At 29.0% G+C, this 19,724-nt stretch overlaps 1 protein-coding gene across 2 annotated transcripts; it reads right to left on the reverse strand.

The window, feature by feature from the left end:
• Nucleotides 1–5,918: 5,918 nt before the first annotated feature.
• Nucleotides 5,919–17,679, reverse strand: LOC107451271 (uncharacterized). 2 transcript variants are annotated; one of them, XM_071183366.1, is made up of 4 exons: nucleotides 17,468–17,626; nucleotides 14,892–15,006; nucleotides 11,773–11,888; nucleotides 5,919–6,186 (listed from the first exon to the last, which is right to left on the reverse strand). In XM_071183366.1, exons 1-4 carry the CDS (start codon nucleotides 17,510–17,512, stop codon nucleotides 6,163–6,165), a joined length of 300 nt encoding a protein of 99 aa, XP_071039467.1. In that variant the 5' UTR covers nucleotides 17,513–17,626; the 3' UTR covers nucleotides 5,919–6,162. The 2 variants fall into 2 exon arrangements, with proteins under 2 accessions (XP_071039467.1, XP_015922804.1); XM_016067318.3 differs by lacking the exon at nucleotides 5,919–6,186 and adding an exon at nucleotides 9,544–9,637 and having other exon boundaries at nucleotides 17,468–17,679.
• Nucleotides 17,680–19,724: the final 2,045 nt, after the last annotated feature.

Genomic DNA, 19,724 nt, shown 5'->3' on the forward strand with positions numbered 1-19,724 from the left:
GAAAATATTTACACACACATTTGTAAATTTTAAATTTAAAATGTAAATATCTATTCTCTGGTGGTTGCAGCAGACAAACCTCAATTTTCTCATTGAACATTTTGAGTACTATGTAAGTTTTAATACCAACCTTTTTAGAGTTTTATATCTTAAAAATTAGATATCTGTTGCACATTAACTGTTTAATGCATGGGTGTACATTAAAGTTATTGTAGCCCGAATTTTTTAATATGCAATTAAATATTTTTAAAAATCTGCTTCTTATTTTAATTTGTAATTCAATACTTTTGTTTTGTACAACTTTGTAAAAATCTGACAGTAATATTTAATGTTCCTTCAAGCAAAAAAGAGTCCTACATAAAATTATGATAAAGTTGAAAGAATATAAAGTACCAGGACCGGAGGTTATTGATGGAATCAACAAATCGCGGTTGTCGTAAGCAGTCTGACTGATGCATTGCCTTGTTTTTGTTCATTTGATTTTGGCAACTTATTATGATTATTTTGTAGAAAATATATCAATAGAAGTGTTCTTTTTTTAATCTAAGTTTGTCTTATGTTATAATCTTCATTAAAATATTTCTTTTTCTCAAAAATGATCTGTTTATTTACAATTGTAATTTAATTTCAACACGTTATCAGCACGACGCTCTATGTAAATAAATATTAGAAATTCGGATCTAAGAAGATAGGCAGCACAATAATAATCGCCGCTATGGAAGAATACAAATTGAAGAAGTTGAACGGCGAAAATTACCATACATGGGCAATACGTGCCCGTGCACTGATGGTGCAGAAGAAATGCTGGGAGGCAGTTGAGCCTGGCTATGGACTTGCTGAAATGTCCGAAAATGAGAGAAAGAAAAATGATGAAGCTTTAACTCTAATGTTCTTGATTGTAGAAGATACGTTTTTGGATGATATTGGCGACTGTGCCAAAGGGAGGGACGCAGGGATTGTATTGAAGGATATGCATACCAAATTTGGCTTACTGCATGTTTTACAATTAATGAAGGACTTTTTTAACATTATCTTGAAGCCTGGTGAAACAATTCAATCATATTTGACCAGATTGATTGAAATACACCGAAAATTGTCGAGTGGTGGTTACGCTTTCACCGACAGAGAAGTTGCCCTCATCATGTTAATAGGTCTGCCAAAATCATACGAAAGCTTAATCCTGAACTTAGAAAGGGACGAAGATAACTTGACAACAACCATTGTGAAGTCTAGACTATTAGTTGAAGAAAAAAGAATATATATAAATGTGCCAAATGTTGAAGAGCAGGAAGAACGGGCACTTCACACAAGAAACTATAATCAAAAAAGACAAATGCAGACAAACACTGTGAAGAAATGGACAACAAAAAGAAACAGCGAAACAGCTGCAAATTCGAAGAAAACTGTCAGGTGTTTTAGCTGCGGAGAATGGGGTCACATCTCCAAAAATTGTGAAGAAGCACAACAAAGAAGTCAAAGCAGTACCAGGACTGCTATAGATTTAAAAACGAACTGGGCCTTATTAACAAATAAATTTAAAGCTGAAGACTCAACAATCTGGATTCTAGACAGTGGTGCTACAGAGCACATGACGTCAAACAGAAAGAAATTCGAATCACTAACTGATTACACCTCAGTAGTAGAAGTGGCGAATTCTGAAAAAGTTCAAGTTACCGGAACAGGAAACATCACTATTTCAGTTCAAGAAGATTCGACCAAAAGCAACATTAATCTTGCAAATGTATTGTATGTACCAGACTTGGGCGGAAATTTGCTGTCGATTGGCAGGATTGAAGAAAAAGGTTTTAAGATTGAATTTGCCCATGGTGAAGCAAAAATACTGGCAGAAACAGGTGAAATTGTTTTGAGAGCTAGAAGAAAGGGAAGACTATATATTATAGAAGAAGATTGTCCTGCAGCGTACATTTCAACGATCCAGTCGAATGGACTCTGGCATCGCAGACTAGGACACCCTTCCCCTGGCACTTTGAGAAACATAATAGCCACCAAAAGTAAACAAGAATCCAATCTTGAAACAAACAAGCCATGCTCTGTGTGCATTCAAGGAAAGATGAAGCGCAAGAAGTTTCCAAAATTCTCAAACACACGAGCTAATGAAACTTTAGAAATTGTGCACTCTGATGTAGTAGGAAAGATTTCACCGCCGTCACTGGGAGGCTCAAATTACTTTGTTGTGTTCACCGATGATTTTTCTCGTTACTCTACAGTGTATCCAATCAAAACTAAAGATGAAGTCATAATGAAGCTTGATGAATACATGTGAATGGCGGAAAATTTTCACAGCAAAAAGATAAAAATTTTGAGAAGTGATAATGGAGGTGAGTTTAAGTCACAAAACTTTGACAACTATCTTATTAACCATGGAATTCAAAAGCAGCTAACTGTGCCGGAATCCCCTCAACAAAATAGAATTTCAGAAAGGATGAACCAAACTTTGATCAACATTACCAGATGCCTTCTCATAGAATCAGGAGCAAAGCCAGAATTCTGGGCTGAAGCTGTGTGCACAGTATCTTATCTCCGAAATAGACGCCCATCTACTGCAATTGGAAGAAGTACGCCAGAAAAGTTATGGTCAGGTAAAGAAACGAACTTGGATCACTTGAAAGTTTTTGGATGTCGGGCCTGGTGCCATACACGCTCATTTCAAAGACGGAACAAATTTGACCCAAAGGCTATAGAATGTATCCATATTGGGTACCCAAGTGGTATCAAAGGATATAAACTCTGGGATCCAGAAAGAAAAAAGTTTTTTTATCAGCAGAGATGTGCTCTTTGAAGAAAATGTGTTCCCTTTCAAATTGACCAAAGAAGGACCCTATGAAGATAAGATTTCCTTATTTATTGAAAATGAAGACACAGACAATATGAACTCAAGTGATGAAAAATCAAATAAACATCCAAATTCTGAACTACATGAAACATCGCCAGAAGAAATAGATCAGAATCCAGACACAAACGCCATCAGCCAAGATGAATCCCAAAATAATGTTTGTGGAGATCAGACTTACCAACAAGTTGAAATGACAGAGGAGTCCAACCAACTAGAACATGATCAAGAAGATCCAAATAATCAAGTCTGTCGAAGTGATTCTGCCAGAAGAAGCACAAGAGCTATTAAAACCCCTGCACACTTGCAAGATTATGTACTTTACAAGGCAAAAGAAGCATGTTCTGCAAATGCAAAGCAATTCCATAGGGACCCTGTAACATTGGAAGAGGCTCTAACATCACAAGAAGCAAATTTGTGGCAAAAGGCCATAGATGAAGAAATTAAAAACTTACGTTGTGCACAAACGTGGGAGCTTGTTAGCAAACCACCAAATGTCAAGCTTATCAGTTCTAGATGGATATTTCGGAAAAAGAAAGCTGAGACAGGAGATTGTGATAAATTTAAAGCTAGACTGGTAGCTAAAGGTTACATGCAAGTTCCTGGAATTGACTTTCAAGAAACATTCTCTCCCGTGATCAAATTAAAATCTATCAGGATCTTATTGGCACTAGCTGTGGAATGTGAAATGGATATTCATCAAATGGATATAACTGCTGCTTACCTGAATGGTACTTTAAAAGAAGACATTTACATGAAACAGCCTGAAGGAGCCATAGTGCCAGGCAAAGAACATCTTGTCTGCCACCTTAAAAGAAGCCTATATGGATTGAAACAATCTGGAAGAGAGTGGAATACGTGTTTCGACACCTTTTTGAGAGATTATGGATTAACACGTTCTAAAAGTGATCCATGCATTTACTATCATCCAAATAAAACACTTTACCTTGGCATATATGTTGATGATATGCTTATTGTTGGAAATTCAGAAGCCATAGACATGTTTAAACTTAAGGTTAAACAAAAGTTTAGAGCAAGAGATCTTGGAGAAGTAGGTGAAATTTTATCGATGAAAGTGAAAAGGTATGCTGATGGATCCTTAACCTTAGACCAAACATCCTATGTAGAAGAAGTATTGAAGACCTTTGATGCAATCTTACTCAGAGGAGCATCAACTCCCTTAGACCCAAGTGTTAAACACTATAAGTTAACCGATGCTGAGTGGAAGGAAACTAAAGAAACATCGAACAAAATTCCATACAGGCAGGCGATAGGCAGTTTACTGTATCTTGCCTGTGGTACTCGCCCTGACATTGCTTATAGTTCAACTTATATGAGCCAGTTTAACGAAAGACCTTCTGAAAACCTTTGGCGAAGTGTCAAACACTTAATCAGGTATCTTATACAAACAAAACATTAGAAACTTTGTTTGACATATAGAAAAACTCGAAAGAAGCTAGAAGTATTTTCCAATGCAGACTGGGCAGCAGATTGCATTGACAGAAAATCATTTAGTGGTTATGTGGTCATTCTTGGGGGTTCTGTGGTGTCTTGGTCCAGTAAAAAACAATATTGCACTGCATTGTCTTCCGCAGAAGCTGAATACCTGGCGATGGCCCATGCCACCAAAGAAGTATTGTGGATAAAGAGTTTACTGTTTGAGCTCGATAAAGAAATGTTTGTACCACGTCCAGTACTAATAAATGTTGATAATTAGGCAGCTATGTTCATAGCTAAAAATCAAACTACGTCTGATTGGAGTAAACACATAGATCTTAGGTATCATTTCATACGGGACAATGTAGATCAAATAATTGTCGACTTTCAATATATTAATTCACGAGATAATATAGCTGACCTCTTAACAAAAAACATTTCGAAGAAAGTACTCAATAGTTTGAGGACTCAGTTAGGTTTTATAGAATAACTGTAATATATTATGTATATGTGTAGTGATCATTCCCGTGCCCTGGTAAGGAGGAGTGAAAGAATATAAAGTACCAGGACCGGAAGTTATTGATGGAATCAACAAATCGAGGTTGTCGTAAGCAGTCTGACTGATGCATTGCCTTGTTTTTGTTCGTTTGATTTTGGCAACTTATTATGATTATTTTGTAGAAAATATATCAATAGAAGTGTTCCTTTTTTTTAATCTAAGTTTGTCTTATGTTATAATCTTCATTAAAATATTTCTTTTTCTCAAAAATGATCTGTTTATTTACAATTGTAATTTAATTTCAACATTACGGCCCGCCATTCGATTTGCGTTTTTAATTGTGGCGCCCGGCCTCATGTAAGTTGAAAACCCCTGCTTTATACGATGAAATAAAACAAAAAATACACAGTCAGGTAAGTAGAAGGGGGTTTTAATCAAATAAAAATCCGAGATTATTTAGAAAAATAATCGTGGTCGATCAAGAAAAAATCGATATTAAATTTAGATGATAAGTTTTCGAAATCAGAACTTCATATTTGTATAGTGAGTTAGAAGAAACTGTACATGTGTCAATTTCCTCAGATTTTGAACATTCTTATGGTGAAAGTAAATTATGTAAGATAAAATGCAAGGTCGCATGTGTAGAAAACATGTGGTATCTGCGATCTTCTTCTTCTTATTGAAGTACAAGTACTCTATTATAAAAAGAACCTAAAAGTACTTTAAATTAATATTTTATAAAACTATTAAAAATGCACTCTAGTGAATATCAAAAGAAAAAACTCAGTCTGGAGAATAATGCTTAAGTTAGACTGATTTTTTAAGACTGCTACAACTTTTCAGTTGTGACTAGCTGAACACTTGTTCTCCATACTAATTTTAAAAAAATATAACTATCAGTAAATCAGCACTAAAAAATACTACAAAATCAAGCACAAATCTGAAGGACATATACCAACACAATTAATAAAGTTATACGAATTCTATTTTTTTATAATTTTTTTTTGTCCTTGCTGTTAAGAGACTCAACCAAAAAGTGCAATATTCTGTTGTTCTCTGCTAAAAACTACTACTTAACTAAAATAAAATTACTGTGATACCATTTTTACAAAACAACAAGAAACATAACACTTTTATTTAACACAATAAATTTATTCTATAATATCACCATAGCAATCGATGAAACAAACTCCAACTTACAGCTTACATATATTCATATAACAAATAAACTTAAATCTAGCTTATAACTTACATGTACTAAAATAGCAAATAAATAAAATGTAGTACTTTAAACACTTGCCGTTGGCTATACTTTACTGGAATAAGCAAAGTGCGTTTCAAGTAGTTCATCCACCTAAACAATAGCAAACTGTATTCAGTATCTTTTGGTGGCGATTTTTTTTATTTTTCTCTTAGCCAATTTTGTACTATTTCTCCATTAATTTTGCTTTTCATTACTAAACCTTTTTTTTAAATTTCAAATAACGTTGATTTTAATTTAGTTTTATAGAAAGATGTTTTAAAACCTTAAAATCAAAATGATGTGAAAAAATAAAACCATAGTTTCATATTACTTGAGAAATATTAGTTTGGTTATGCAATTCGCTTCACGTTGATGCGCTTCATGTTTTGAGGAGGTATAATCAAATTGATCACTGAGTTGATCTTACATATTTTTGGAGAAGCAAAGCTAAGCATATGCCAATGACAATTATTTTTCTCTTCTTTTTCAACTTTGTAACCCCTGTTGTACGTCTTTCAAAGAGCAAGTTCTTTGGGACTGCATCAAAGCCTTTGATTCATTATTTTGTCTGTATTACATTAACTTATTTTCAAACTGAAATTTATTTAAATAGGTTTTAATAGTTTTTTAATATTTTTTATATATTCATAATAGTTTGAATATTTTCTAGAGATAATCGATGAAATCATAAAATTCACTTCATATTTTCACTACCACTGTACATGAATTTAAGAATAAATTTTTACTAAGATTTATTTTTCCAATCAATTAAAAATTCCGAAAATCATAATAATCAAATACAGTCTAATCGGAACAAAATCGAAAGCATTAAAGAATATATGCAACTCAAATGGATAAAATGTTAATTTTTACTTCTTTTTGAAGTTAGTCTAGAATATGGTTTATTGTGTTCTTAGAAAAAAAATAATATGAAGTAAGAAAAAGGGAGATTTTTTTCACCGTATTTTAATCAATAGACAACTATTTTCGTAAAATTTAAATCTTCTTTACAGTTGATCTGTACAACATTTTTAATTTAATCAAATATTTAAAAAATTTTACTGGAATGAAAATTTAAATGATAAGTTTTCGAAATCAGAACTTCATATTTGTATAGTGAGTTAGAAGAAACTGTACATGTGTCAATTTCCTCAGATTTTGAACATTCTTATGGTGAAAGTAAATTATGTAAGATAAAATGCAAGGTCGCATGTGTAGAAAACATGTGGTATCTGTGATCTTCTTCTTCTTATTGAAGTACAAGTACTCAATTATAAAAAGAACCTAAAAATACTTTAAATTAATATTTTATAAAACTATTAAAAATGCACGCTAGTAAATATCAAAAGAAAAAACTTAGTCTGGAGAATAATGCTTAAGTTAGACTGATTTTTTATGACTGCTACAACTTTTCAGTTGTGACTAGCTGAACACTTGTTCTCCATACTGATTTAAAAAAATAAAGCTATCAGTAAATCAGCACTAAAAAATACTACGAAATCATGCACAAATCTGAAAGACATATACCAACACAATTAATAATTATTCCTGGAATACTGTTCTGAAATATCAATCGTTAATTCAAACACCATTTTCAAGCATGTCATTTTCAAACACCATCGAATAATATGTTCAAAAGTTAAGATAAAAAGAGTTAGTATAAAAAATATATCATACGCAGAGAAAGGTGCAAAATAGTATTTAAGTAAAGACAAACTAACTTTCGGGCACTAAAAACAACGTTAATGTTTATGAAATTTCTTCATCAACTTATGCTATTTTCACACTGTTAGGATGCAGCAGCTGTTTTCAGTCTCTTTCAAAATGCTAATATTTTTGCTAATAACGAATGTGTTTACGAATGTGATATTAATGAAATGGCAATGATTTTAAAAATTTTAATTTCAAATTAATGTGCGCAATATGTCGCTTTCTATTACATCGAAAATACTCTTAAATTCTTTTGATGTCATTCGCTTTCTTAGAAAACAAATTCCTAATTAATCCAATTAGATCAAGTGATAAACACTTTGAATTGGTAGTGATTATATATAATAGTAGCTTTGATTTAGATTGTAGCTATGATTTTATCTAACAGTAGAGAACTTTTAAAATGATATTGGAATGAACACAATCTGGTAAAATCACCGTACTGTATAACAAGAACATTTCTTTAAAAAAAAGGAAGGGGGAGGGGAAGAAAGAAAAAAAACATACTTTTGGTTAATGATACCGAAATATATGGTATTTAAACCATTCAATTGGAATTTCTCTATTTATATAATAACAGCTTACTGGAAATTCTGATTTTAATATTATAGTTCTACTTTTTCGTATTAAGTTTAATCAAATAAATGGTTTTTATGCCATGTTCTAAGGTATCATGTTAAAATTTGCATTATTTTACAAATTTTTTTCACAGATTATGTAACCATATTTTATTGTTAATTTTACCAAAATCTTAACCAAAGCACTTCGGTAAAAATTTCCAAAATTTTTGGTATTCCCATAGAGCTAGAAGCACGGTAAATTTTAGCATATTTTGGTAGTTTTAACCATGCTTTTTTCTTCGATTTTCTAAATTAACCAAAGCAGAGCCTCAAGACTTTTCATATAACGACTGCATATTCACGAACAAAATATAAAGTTTTAAGATACATTATAATTAAGAAAATCACTTAATTTTTTCTTTCATTTAGTATTAACTTTAATGTAACAACTTAAAATTTCTCTTTTTTCTTGATAAAATCTAACTTTTTTTTAAATTATTTTCTTTATTTTTCTTCATTAAAATGCTAATAACTTTCAAATAAAGGAATCTCTTATCACATCAAGTTCAAAATAATTTCTGTTGTTTGTGCAATAGAATACGAAGCAAATAAATAATTTTCTAAATACTTCATTAAATTTTCTTGTAAAAAAACATAATGATTATGCACACAAAGTTCCAATTTTAGTAACTAATCGCGAAATTATTGAAACAAATTAAAACAATGAGAGGAAACAATAAATGAAAACAAGATATAAATAACATTACCAGGGAAAAGGATTACCGACAAGCGTATACAATGCCTAATGATCATTTTAATTATTGTTATTCCTGCCGATGAACTACAGTTTTCTTCTTTGTTATTTAACCAGAAAATAGTGTATTGGTTACAAATACAGGGAAGTAGAACCTAGAAACAGAACACTTGGCGAGATAATAAAATCGGTTTCTTTAGCTTATTTTGTATATTTAAACATTAAAATTTATGTATATATGACAACAAGAAGGAATAACGGTTCATGTCCAAAAAAAGCTGATTTGGAGAATACCTATCTTCACTGTGTAATAACTCTCGGGGATACTGATTTTTCACGTTATTGACTTGTCATAACTTAATAATCCATCATTTTAGAAAAAATGTGAATAAACCTTTTTCTTTCCTCCCCAAAGGTCTTCATTTAGTATTTAAAGAATTTAACCACAAAGATAAAAATTCAGAAAACAAAATATGTTAAAACTACACAGACATTTCGAAACTTTTATTTAATAATAAAATGATTAATAGAAATCAAGTTATTCCTCTTCTTCGCTGTTCTCTTGACATTTTCCGGCGATTTTCTGCAAAAGAAATGTTTTTGGTTCAGAAAACATTTTTACAAAACAATTTCATAGATAATAAATTGCTCGGCTGGAATAAAATAACATTAATTTTTTATCTAAATATTTTTAACATTTCATTTTTATTCTTATAAATTGATTTCGATAAAATATTCAGTTATTATTGCTCATTTGAGGAAATTATGACTATAAGTGGCTATTCTAACTGTTGTTTAAATATCTTGTTTCGAGAAAAAATGTCATTCATAACAAGTAATTAATTAATTGTAATCAAGATAACATATAATGTTTACATGCAATTATTATGTTTAAATGTAATTTGTTCACAATATGTTAGCATTACTTCAAATCAAGATTTATGCAATCAAGGTAAGATGTAATCATAAATCATTATTGCTTTAACCTTTAATTAATTGTAATCAAGATAACAAGTAATTAATTAATTGTAATCAAGATAACATATAATGTTTACATGCAATTATTATGTTTAAATGTAATGTGTTCACAATATGTTAGCATTACTTCAAATCAAGATTTATGCAATCAAGGTAAGATGTAATCATAAATCATTATTGCTTTAAATTATAGTTCAGTATTATATGTAAATATGATTATAATTATAATAAAAAATTACGAATACTAAAAATGACTATTAAAATTGTAATGGTTGCTCATAATGAATCGCAAAAACACATATTTGATTATTTGCGATTTTCTCTTAATGATATTTTGCCCAACTCTATATATTGTCAAATAGCAATGTATTTTGACGTCAATAAGAAAATAAAATCTCTATAATTAAATAGTTTTTTCTGTAACTGTTCTTAACATAAAATAAAAAAATATTTTTTTTTCAATAGTATTCTTCATTATAAATAAATTTTTTGTCCCTAGAAGATAACGCCTTTTTTTCTAATACCTCAATAAAGTGAGAATTTTAAATATTTAAAACAACATTTTTTACAGAAATTTCAAAAAAGATTTATAAAACTCGTAATTGTAATAAATATTAATAATTATTAAAATGCCAAAAAAAATTTTTAAAAAATTCGATTTTAAGCTTTTAAAAAGGCTCTTGTATCTTCTAACTGACTTTCTATCTATCTCTTGTATAAGTAGAAACTCTTCTAATACATATATTTTTTTTTAATTTAAAGAAAGTTTTTTTTAATTCTTTTTTTAATTAAACTTTTCAAATTAATAATTTACGTGTAAATTTTACTTTTTGTAAATCGTTGATCTGAAGGTGGCTGATTGAAATATATTTTGAAACCGATTAATTCAAACAATATATGAGATATTAAAAAAATCACTTAGGTTATTATGGTTAGGTTATTATTAAAATCAGTTAGCTTAATATCTTATAGCAGCTCTGATTAAACTTCATAATTGCGACAACATAACTAATTGCCTATACTTTCCTACCTAGAGAATGTATAATTTTTATGAAAAACTATTGTTTAATTTAAACTCTTCTGATAACGTGCACTGTAAAAAATTCAGCATCAAACTACTGTAAAAAGTATCTGCATTGAAAGCAGTGGTATTCTTTACTGTAAAAGGCATTTTTACCGGTACATGATACTGAACAAGAAATGTGATATGCCGTAATTTTTATACAAATAATTACAGTAAAATCACAAAATCGCTCTAATTAAATATATATTACTGTAAAAATTACAGCATAATATTTTAAGACATAAATAGGTTTTACGGTAAAAATGAATTTTACGGATAATGCACCAAAGTATCGGTACTTTTTACTGTAATCCGAGCCAGAATTTTTTATAAGTACCCTTCAATCATCATTCTTAAAAAATGTCTGAAATTATCGTACATCACATTAAGAAATTATTGTAATTACGGGACTTTCATTCAAATTTGAAACTTATTAATCTCCTCAAAATCAATGGCTTATTTTAAATAAAAAACAGCGTAAAATTATGATCAATACTCTTTTTAAAAGTTTGCATGATAATCAGATTAAATAATTTAAAATTTCCTTTTATTATTGTGCTAAAATTTGATAATTAATTTTTTTTCGCATTTTCAACTATTCGGCAATTAGATTATCATCAAAAGTATATTATTTGACCCATTGATAATTTTATATAAATTAATAAAGGAATACTCACTCCGAGAATACCACCCTTTGATGAAACACACTTCAGTTCATCTTTGCATGGACATCGGACTTTGAAGACGTGTTTCTTGAAAAGGTGCTTGATTGGCTTCATTTCACAAATTTGATCTGAAATGCAAAGCGAAAAAATGTAAGAATTATTACCATTTTATACGCACCTTTTCGAACAATCATTAATTTCAAAAATTTAATATACCTGAAAAAATGACCAAAACAGAACAGTATATCTGCTTGAAAATAAACAGAAAGAGGAAAAATAAACCGAAGTTTAAGCTATTAAAGTTAAGGACAACAAATCCTATACAATTAAAGTAGGAAGTTAATGTCTACATTATACATCAATTTTCCAACGTTCTTAATCATAAATGATTAGTGTTGGAAATATGGGGCAAGTGTATGCCAAATAATGGTTCTTGACCTTAAAATCATCAATACCGGGAAATACCCTTTCTCGGTATTGATAACCTCTTATTTCGAAAACATTAAAAAATATTCTGAATTTAATATCGTTCCAGACAGGTAAACATTATAAAGAACAAGGTTGTTTCTGCATTACCTTATAATATATTATTTTATATACAGATTGATAATTTCCTAAACAACTTTGAACTTTAATCAATTAGGGGTCGGTAATTCTCACTCTGAGCCATTTCAATAAACCTAGGACTAATTAAATCTGGGTTTATCCTTTCATTCTGGTTTTATTCTAAATTTATGGGTATAAATTTTAATACCAATATTTGTTTAAAGCGTACTCGATTGATAAAAGTAAAAAATACTAAATACTTGAAGAGCTTATTGGAAAAACATGTGAACTGACATTTTGAAAACTCTTTTTTCCTGGTTTAGAAACAAACTTCAGATGGTTGCAAGTACAAACCATTAAATTATTCGACTAAGTCGAATTTCAAGATGGAAGAAAGTGATTTATTAAAAGTTTTCAAAAATGATACCTAACTTTATTACAAAAAAGATATGAGATCCCTTAATTTGATCTTTATTTATACACATTCGTGTTTAATTTAATTTTACAAAATTGTGTCGGAACTATTCTTTAACTAACTATACTTTCTTTATACATTTATGTTTGATAGTACTTTATTTTAATGCATTTTCCAATATCCTACAACACCAATAGGGGAATGCAAAATTTTTCTTTCGAAAAAATTTCTGAAAGTTTAATATCTTTGTCAAAAGAATATGTGGTTTCTAATTAACTTCGCAGTTTTCTACAAAATGCTCTCTCAATTTTTAATAGGCCAGTTCCAGAGTAAAAATATTTCTCAATACTGAAATAGTGAGAGAAAAACTGAAAACTGTTTAGAAGTTTTCTCAAGTCCGATATGAATAACTGAGTTTTGCCTTCTCCGAAGTAAGTATTAATTTACTGAAGCCATCTTGAATTTACTCAAGAAATAAGGAATCCAAAAAAAAAAAGGGACAAACTTAAGCATATTATCCAGATAAGTGAGATAATGTTTCCGATTTATTTATTTTTCAGCTAAATTGAAAAAGACTAAATTGAATTTACGCTACATTAAGTAAGACTTAATTGTATTAGACTAAAGTCAAAGTTGGTAGGATTATTAAAGAGTGATTTCGCCTTGTCTTATTTTCTGAATTTAAAAAGCACGATACAGAATTTAAAACGCACGAAAAAATAATCAAGTAGATCTAATAATTCGTCTTAAATCAATTCTAAATATTATTTAGCATTACTTCAATTTTTAATAAATTATATAAGTAAAAAATAATTTAAAAAAAATTCAAAACTGCGTATTACGAAAGCAGCATAATATGTTTTGTCTGCAACAGCTAGTTTTTAGTTTAAAAAAATTATGTTTCTAATAGTTGATAAGAATTAAAGTGTAAATAATACCAAAAGTTATATTTTAAAAAAAAAATTTGAACAGCTATTATTAATTGAGCTATTATTAAAATCATTATTATACCTTTTTAAGCGTGTGACTTTCGACTTTCACAAGTAAAACATAATTTAAAAAGCATGAAAAAATAATCAAGTAGACCTAATAATTCGTCTTAAATAAGTTCTAAATATTATTTATCATTACTCCACTTTTTAATAAATTATATAAGATAAAAATTATTTTTAAAGAAATCCAAAACTGCGTGTTACGAACGTAGTTATAATAATATGTAACATAATATGTCTTGACTGCAACAGCTAGTTTTTAATTTCTTTTAAAAAAATTATGTTTCTAATAGTTGTTGAAAATTAAAGCGTATATGACACTAAAAGTTATTTTTAAAAAAAAATATTAGACAGCTATTATTATTTAAGCTTTTATTAGAATAATTTCTATACCTATTTAAGCGTGTGACGTTCCTACTTTTACAAATGAAACATAATGTATACTACCAATATACATTATGTGTTCGATAAAGACATATAACTTCTAAATTATTATTCATATTGATTTTGCTTTAATGTTATTCTATTTAGCCCACAAAAATTAAATGGAAAACAATATTCAAGATGGCGACTAAATCTCACCTTAATTGAGGGAAAAATATCCATATTTGATCCAACCCACAAATTTTAAAATAACTTAGTGCTTTCTCCAAATTAGTTTAGTATTTAGGTGCTCAGAATCTGATCTACTAATAGATTTGATTCTGGAAATTTATTCTGTTTCTCTTAAACACAGAACTAAATTATTATATATTCAATAATGCTATCCCCGAAATTTACTGACACCCTATTTGAAAATATTTATTCACAGGATTCAATAATAACATAGGTACCGCTAACTTAAGAAATAATGTATTTCTTTTTGACATCTCACAAGCAATGTCTGATACAAATATATACAAATATTACAAATATTTGAATATTAAGAGGGTGAAGCTAAATTGTTTTAGACTGTTATTCTATCTGATTTCTCTTATTATCAGATTATCCAATATAATCAATACGAAACTCTCAATAAATGTCAGTATAATAAATGTGATATTTTCTAGACTGTAAATAATTATTTTCCCTGCATGCATTGCACTTCAGGATTAAGGGCGCTTAACTATAATGCTCTCAACAATATAATGTACACCAAGGAATTGTAAAAATTCCAAAAAATTTCGGTTCGGACTCACCAATTTCGTGCTTCTTCTTGCAAATTCCAACTGGAGTGTTGCCAACTTGGATGCAGCATTCTTCAGCACTGCATTTCTCTTCATCTCCGAAGCAGGTCAAGGCTGCGTTTGTTGCCTGCCAAAGAAAACCAAAGATTACATTTCTATAACTCTATATGTAACAATAGGCTAAAACTATCACGAGAAATTTTTTTAAATGATTTTAGTATGAATAATGTATTAAAAATTATTAAAATTCGGTAACATAACTGTAATAAATCATATAAAAGTATTTTTTTATCCACCATTTATAAATATGTCGAAGCATAAGGCTTCATGTCTAACCTTATACATATTATAGTAAGTATTATTATTTAGTAAGTATTTATTAGTATCTAAAAAAGATTTGTCCATTTCTTTTTACATGAATTGAATCGAATGTAGGGTCTGATGTCACAAGGTCTAAAAAGATATGCTGCGCCTAAGAAATGGTTTTCGAAACAAATCAAAATGCATACTTCAAATTTATCCTACAAAAACAAGTGGAAATATTTCTTTCAAAAGTTTCACAGTCAAAGAAAGAGGCAAAAGTTTTCTTTCAAAATGAAATTGCCAGGAATTAAGAGTTTAAAACAAACCTATAGTCAATACATATATATGAAACCTACATTCAAAAAAATTTTCATCATTTTCTCATAACTCACCCGAAATTTTGAAAGAGGAAACAAGACGTAAAATACGCTGAAATAAACCAAATGAGTCGGGGTTATTTATTAATATAATTGATGCTAAATGTTAAACTTTCTCTAAAACTTACTCTTTTATGCTCTTATAAAAAATATTAATAGATTGTTAAATGATTTGTAACTATTATTACAAAGACTGGTGAAGAATCTTCAATTGATGTATATAATGATTTATGCTTGAAAATTAAATATAAAATAATTTAAGTGATGAATTCATTTTGAAGTCATTTCGAATTCATTTTGAATTTGAATATAAAAATGTCATTGTATTTTAATTTATACATTACAAATATTTAAAAAAATTAATTAGATAAATACAAAAGAATTTCTTTCAAATAAATTAATTGAAAAAAATACTTTTGAAACATTAGTTATTTAAAAAAATCCCCTTTTCCAACGAAATAATGCAGTAAAAAATTTTTTGAAACAAATTAAATATTTTGAGAAAATCTTTTCCGACGAAAAAAATACATTTAAAAAAATTATTTGCCACAAAATATTTTTGAAACCTTTTTGCCACAAATTAGATTTTTTTTAAAAAAATATTCAATTTGAAATAGATATTTTTAAACACTTTTCACTACGAAAAATTTATGCTTAAGGAGAAAGCTATTGGCCAAAATATAAATGTGTTAAAGAAAACCTGTTTGTTATAAAATAAATACTTTTAAAAATGGTTTGCCACAAATTAAATACTTTAAAAACAATCAATTTCTTTTAATAACATTCGTTCAACAGCTGATCCAACTTCAGGTTTACGACTACTAATGTTCATCTGTTTTTTAACCCAATCCAGAAGACAAGGGAACTCCTGGTTCAAGTATAGGGAAAAATTTCCCTTCACTGAGGCCTTCTTTTTTTTTTCTTTTTGATCGACCAAACCCCGCAATTGTGTCACATGAAGAGGAATACCACGAAAGCCTCTCACGGTTAGCCTGACAGAAAGGGGACTCTAACCCATGATCCGTCAACCACTGAGGATATTTTACGCCAGCACTAGTCGGTGCAAAATTTGTATCGATCAGTCATTGCTGGTCTAACCCGGTTTACCTCAATTGAGCTAAAAAGCAGTTCATCATTAAATACATATTAACAAAAGCATCTTAAACAAATTAATATTTTTAAAAAATAATTTCAAAATAATTTAAAAATTGGTCATCAAACAAAAATATTTTGAAAACTAATTTGGTACAATGCAAGTTCTGTTATAAAATTATTTGCCACAAATAGAATGCATTCAAAAAAGTATTTCATTCAAAATTAATATTTTAAAATAAGAGAAAACTTGTAAGCACTTAAAGTATCAATTTGCCACAAAATAAATGCGTTTGAAAACTATTTACCGCAAATAATATCTACATTTACTAAAAAAATAAGTTATTTGCTAAAAATTGAATGTAAAAAATAATCAACCAAAAATTATATATATTTAAAAATTATTTTTCGAAAAGCAAATAAATTTAAGAAAGACTGTTTAATACATAATAAAAACTTTTTAAAAAATCTATTTGTCTAAAAATGCTTTTTTAAAATTTTTTTACATGCAATTAAAAACGATTTTTCAACCAAATTAAAGCTGTTTGTAATAAACTATGATTTTCGCCAATATTATAGCTATTGATGGTATGAATTAAGTATTAAATACATCATTGCTATCATACATTGCTCATTAGCTTCCAGTATTATCTATATATTGTGTGTAAAAAGAACAAGTGAGTTGGGTTGGTTCATCTATTTTTGAAAAAAACTGAATTGTTTTAACAGTAAAGGCACCAAAAACTTCTGATAAAATATTTTATTTTTATTCCTGATTACCAAATAAATTATCGTAAGTTACTAAGTATTACTTACCAAAACGCAAAGTGTGATGACAAATAAAGCTAAGAAGACACGCATGTTTCGGCCGATATTTTATCTCGAATAAAACGTAGATAGCCTGCAATTTCTCTACTTTTATATACCATAATCCTTGCAGAAATCACGGAACTACGGCCATATCACTAAAATATGTAAATTTGATTTACGAAATGGTATGAATGTTCAAATTCTCACAGATACCTACAGCTGCTAAATGTTCCACCTAGAGGATACCTTCTTGCGTAAGTTAAGATGAGAAATAAAATACAATTGATAATCAGATATCGGCTTTCACGTGGCTTATTTTTACTAAAATGTTCAAATTGCTTTTTTTTTCTCTTAGATGATTAGTTTTTATTTTTAGAAATGTCTGATTTCTTGAAAACTTGTAAAAGGATCATAACTTACTGACTGATTATTCAAATCAATAACGCTTTTTCAGAATAATATTTTTACTATAAAATAGTTCACTATTTTTGATCGTAACAAAACTGTATGAAATAATGTGAATTTTATATAGTATGCAGTCATATTTCCTTATAACAAGCTTTAATTTAACGAGAACCCGGCTTTAACTACGAAATCGAAAGTACTTGGTTGGTATAATGTTAAGTCTATTGGAGCAAAGGCCGCTTTTGCGAGATAACATCAGTTTTAGCGAGCAATATTTTTAAGATTCATAAAATTTCTTTCTTGCGTTTTCTAGATATTCTAATCCAATCTTAAAAAAGCAATATCCCAATTATAACCAATGACCAATATAATCCTTTAATATCCCAACTAAAAGTTAATGGCTCTCTATAAATCAACAAAGAGACAATGAGACAGTCTTTTAAAACAAATTAACTCACTTCTTTTGTACTGCACATAAATATACAAATAAATTATGTAAATACTCTAATTAGAATTTAATATTTATCCATGAACTTTTACGATTTTTTTCACAAACTCGTTTTAAGCGAGTACTCTGCTATAGTAAGCAAATGTTGCGGTACCTTCGTGCTTGTTAATAATAATTTCTACTGTAGATAATTAACACCCGACATTTCTTTCACAATTATATCCAAAAAATTATCATATTGTGCTGAAAAAAATATAGAAAAATGATATAATTAATATTTGTTGATAATCTCTTGCTTCAGATATCTCAGTATAGAGATCAATCTATTCGTACAAAATAGATTCGAGCTTATTTTTGTTTTAGATACATGGGTGAAATGAAGGAAAGTTAACGAGCACGGAACTTCAAAGCATGAGGCTACACTTGTATAATGTTTTAAAGTTAAGTTTTTCAAGTATCTGATAGTGGGCAAGTTTTATAAGAGATTATGTATAACAAAAAAATAATCAGTTACGGTTTTCTGTTGCGCTCTTTATTCAGAGTATTCAGCGTTTGCTGGATTTTGAATTACGTGTCATGAAAACTTACTTGAGTTGAAGTAAAATCTTAAATAGCCCATTTAAAGTGAAAGTTATTTAAGTTATTTTACAAGTTAAATATCGGCTTACGAATTTATTAATCAATTGCAACTGGTCGATTACAGCGTTTGAAAAGCTGTAAAACTGTATCGAGTGATTCAGAAAATGAACTTGTTGAAGAAAGTATTCAGTCTAATACCCGCATCAACCTTGAGGGATTCTGATTGTTGGTTGGGAAAAATTTCTCGTATATAGTAATTTTTATCTATGTTTCTGATGATCTTTGCAAAACGTTTAAAATTCCACAGTATTTCAACAGGTACAAGAGATCTTCTGTTTGTTTGTTTTTTTTGTACTGTTAACTGTTTAAAGTATTTTTTCGAAATCTATGAAATTTAAGTACATTCCTGATTGCCAATCAATTAATTGTTCGACTATAATTTTTAATGTTGCAAAGTGGTCAGCACATGATCAATTAGTTCTGAATGATGTTTGCTTTGGCCATAGGCTTTTATCAATTGAATTTTTTATTCTTTCAAAGCTATTCTACTTAAAATTTTGCAACATGCGTTTAGCAAAATGATTCCTCTCACCTTGTCACACTATATTAAATCACCTTTATACATTGATAAAACAAGCGCTACAAGCCGAATATCTCATTTTTAGAGAGCAGAAAATCAGGGTCATGAATCGTGGTTGCCGGGAGAAAAGTGTTGCACCAAGCAGACTCCTCAATTCTGCTTTTAACATGTAAAGTCTATGGCGGGCTTGTCATACTTTGAATCGATTTTTCTTGTTCAAGAATCGGAGTGATCAATTAAAAAAAAATACT

The sequence above is a fragment of the Parasteatoda tepidariorum genome, chromosome 7, assembly GCF_043381705.1.
Source record: "Parasteatoda tepidariorum isolate YZ-2023 chromosome 7, CAS_Ptep_4.0, whole genome shotgun sequence".
In the NCBI taxonomy this organism is placed as follows: Eukaryota; Metazoa; Arthropoda; class Arachnida; order Araneae; family Theridiidae; genus Parasteatoda; species Parasteatoda tepidariorum.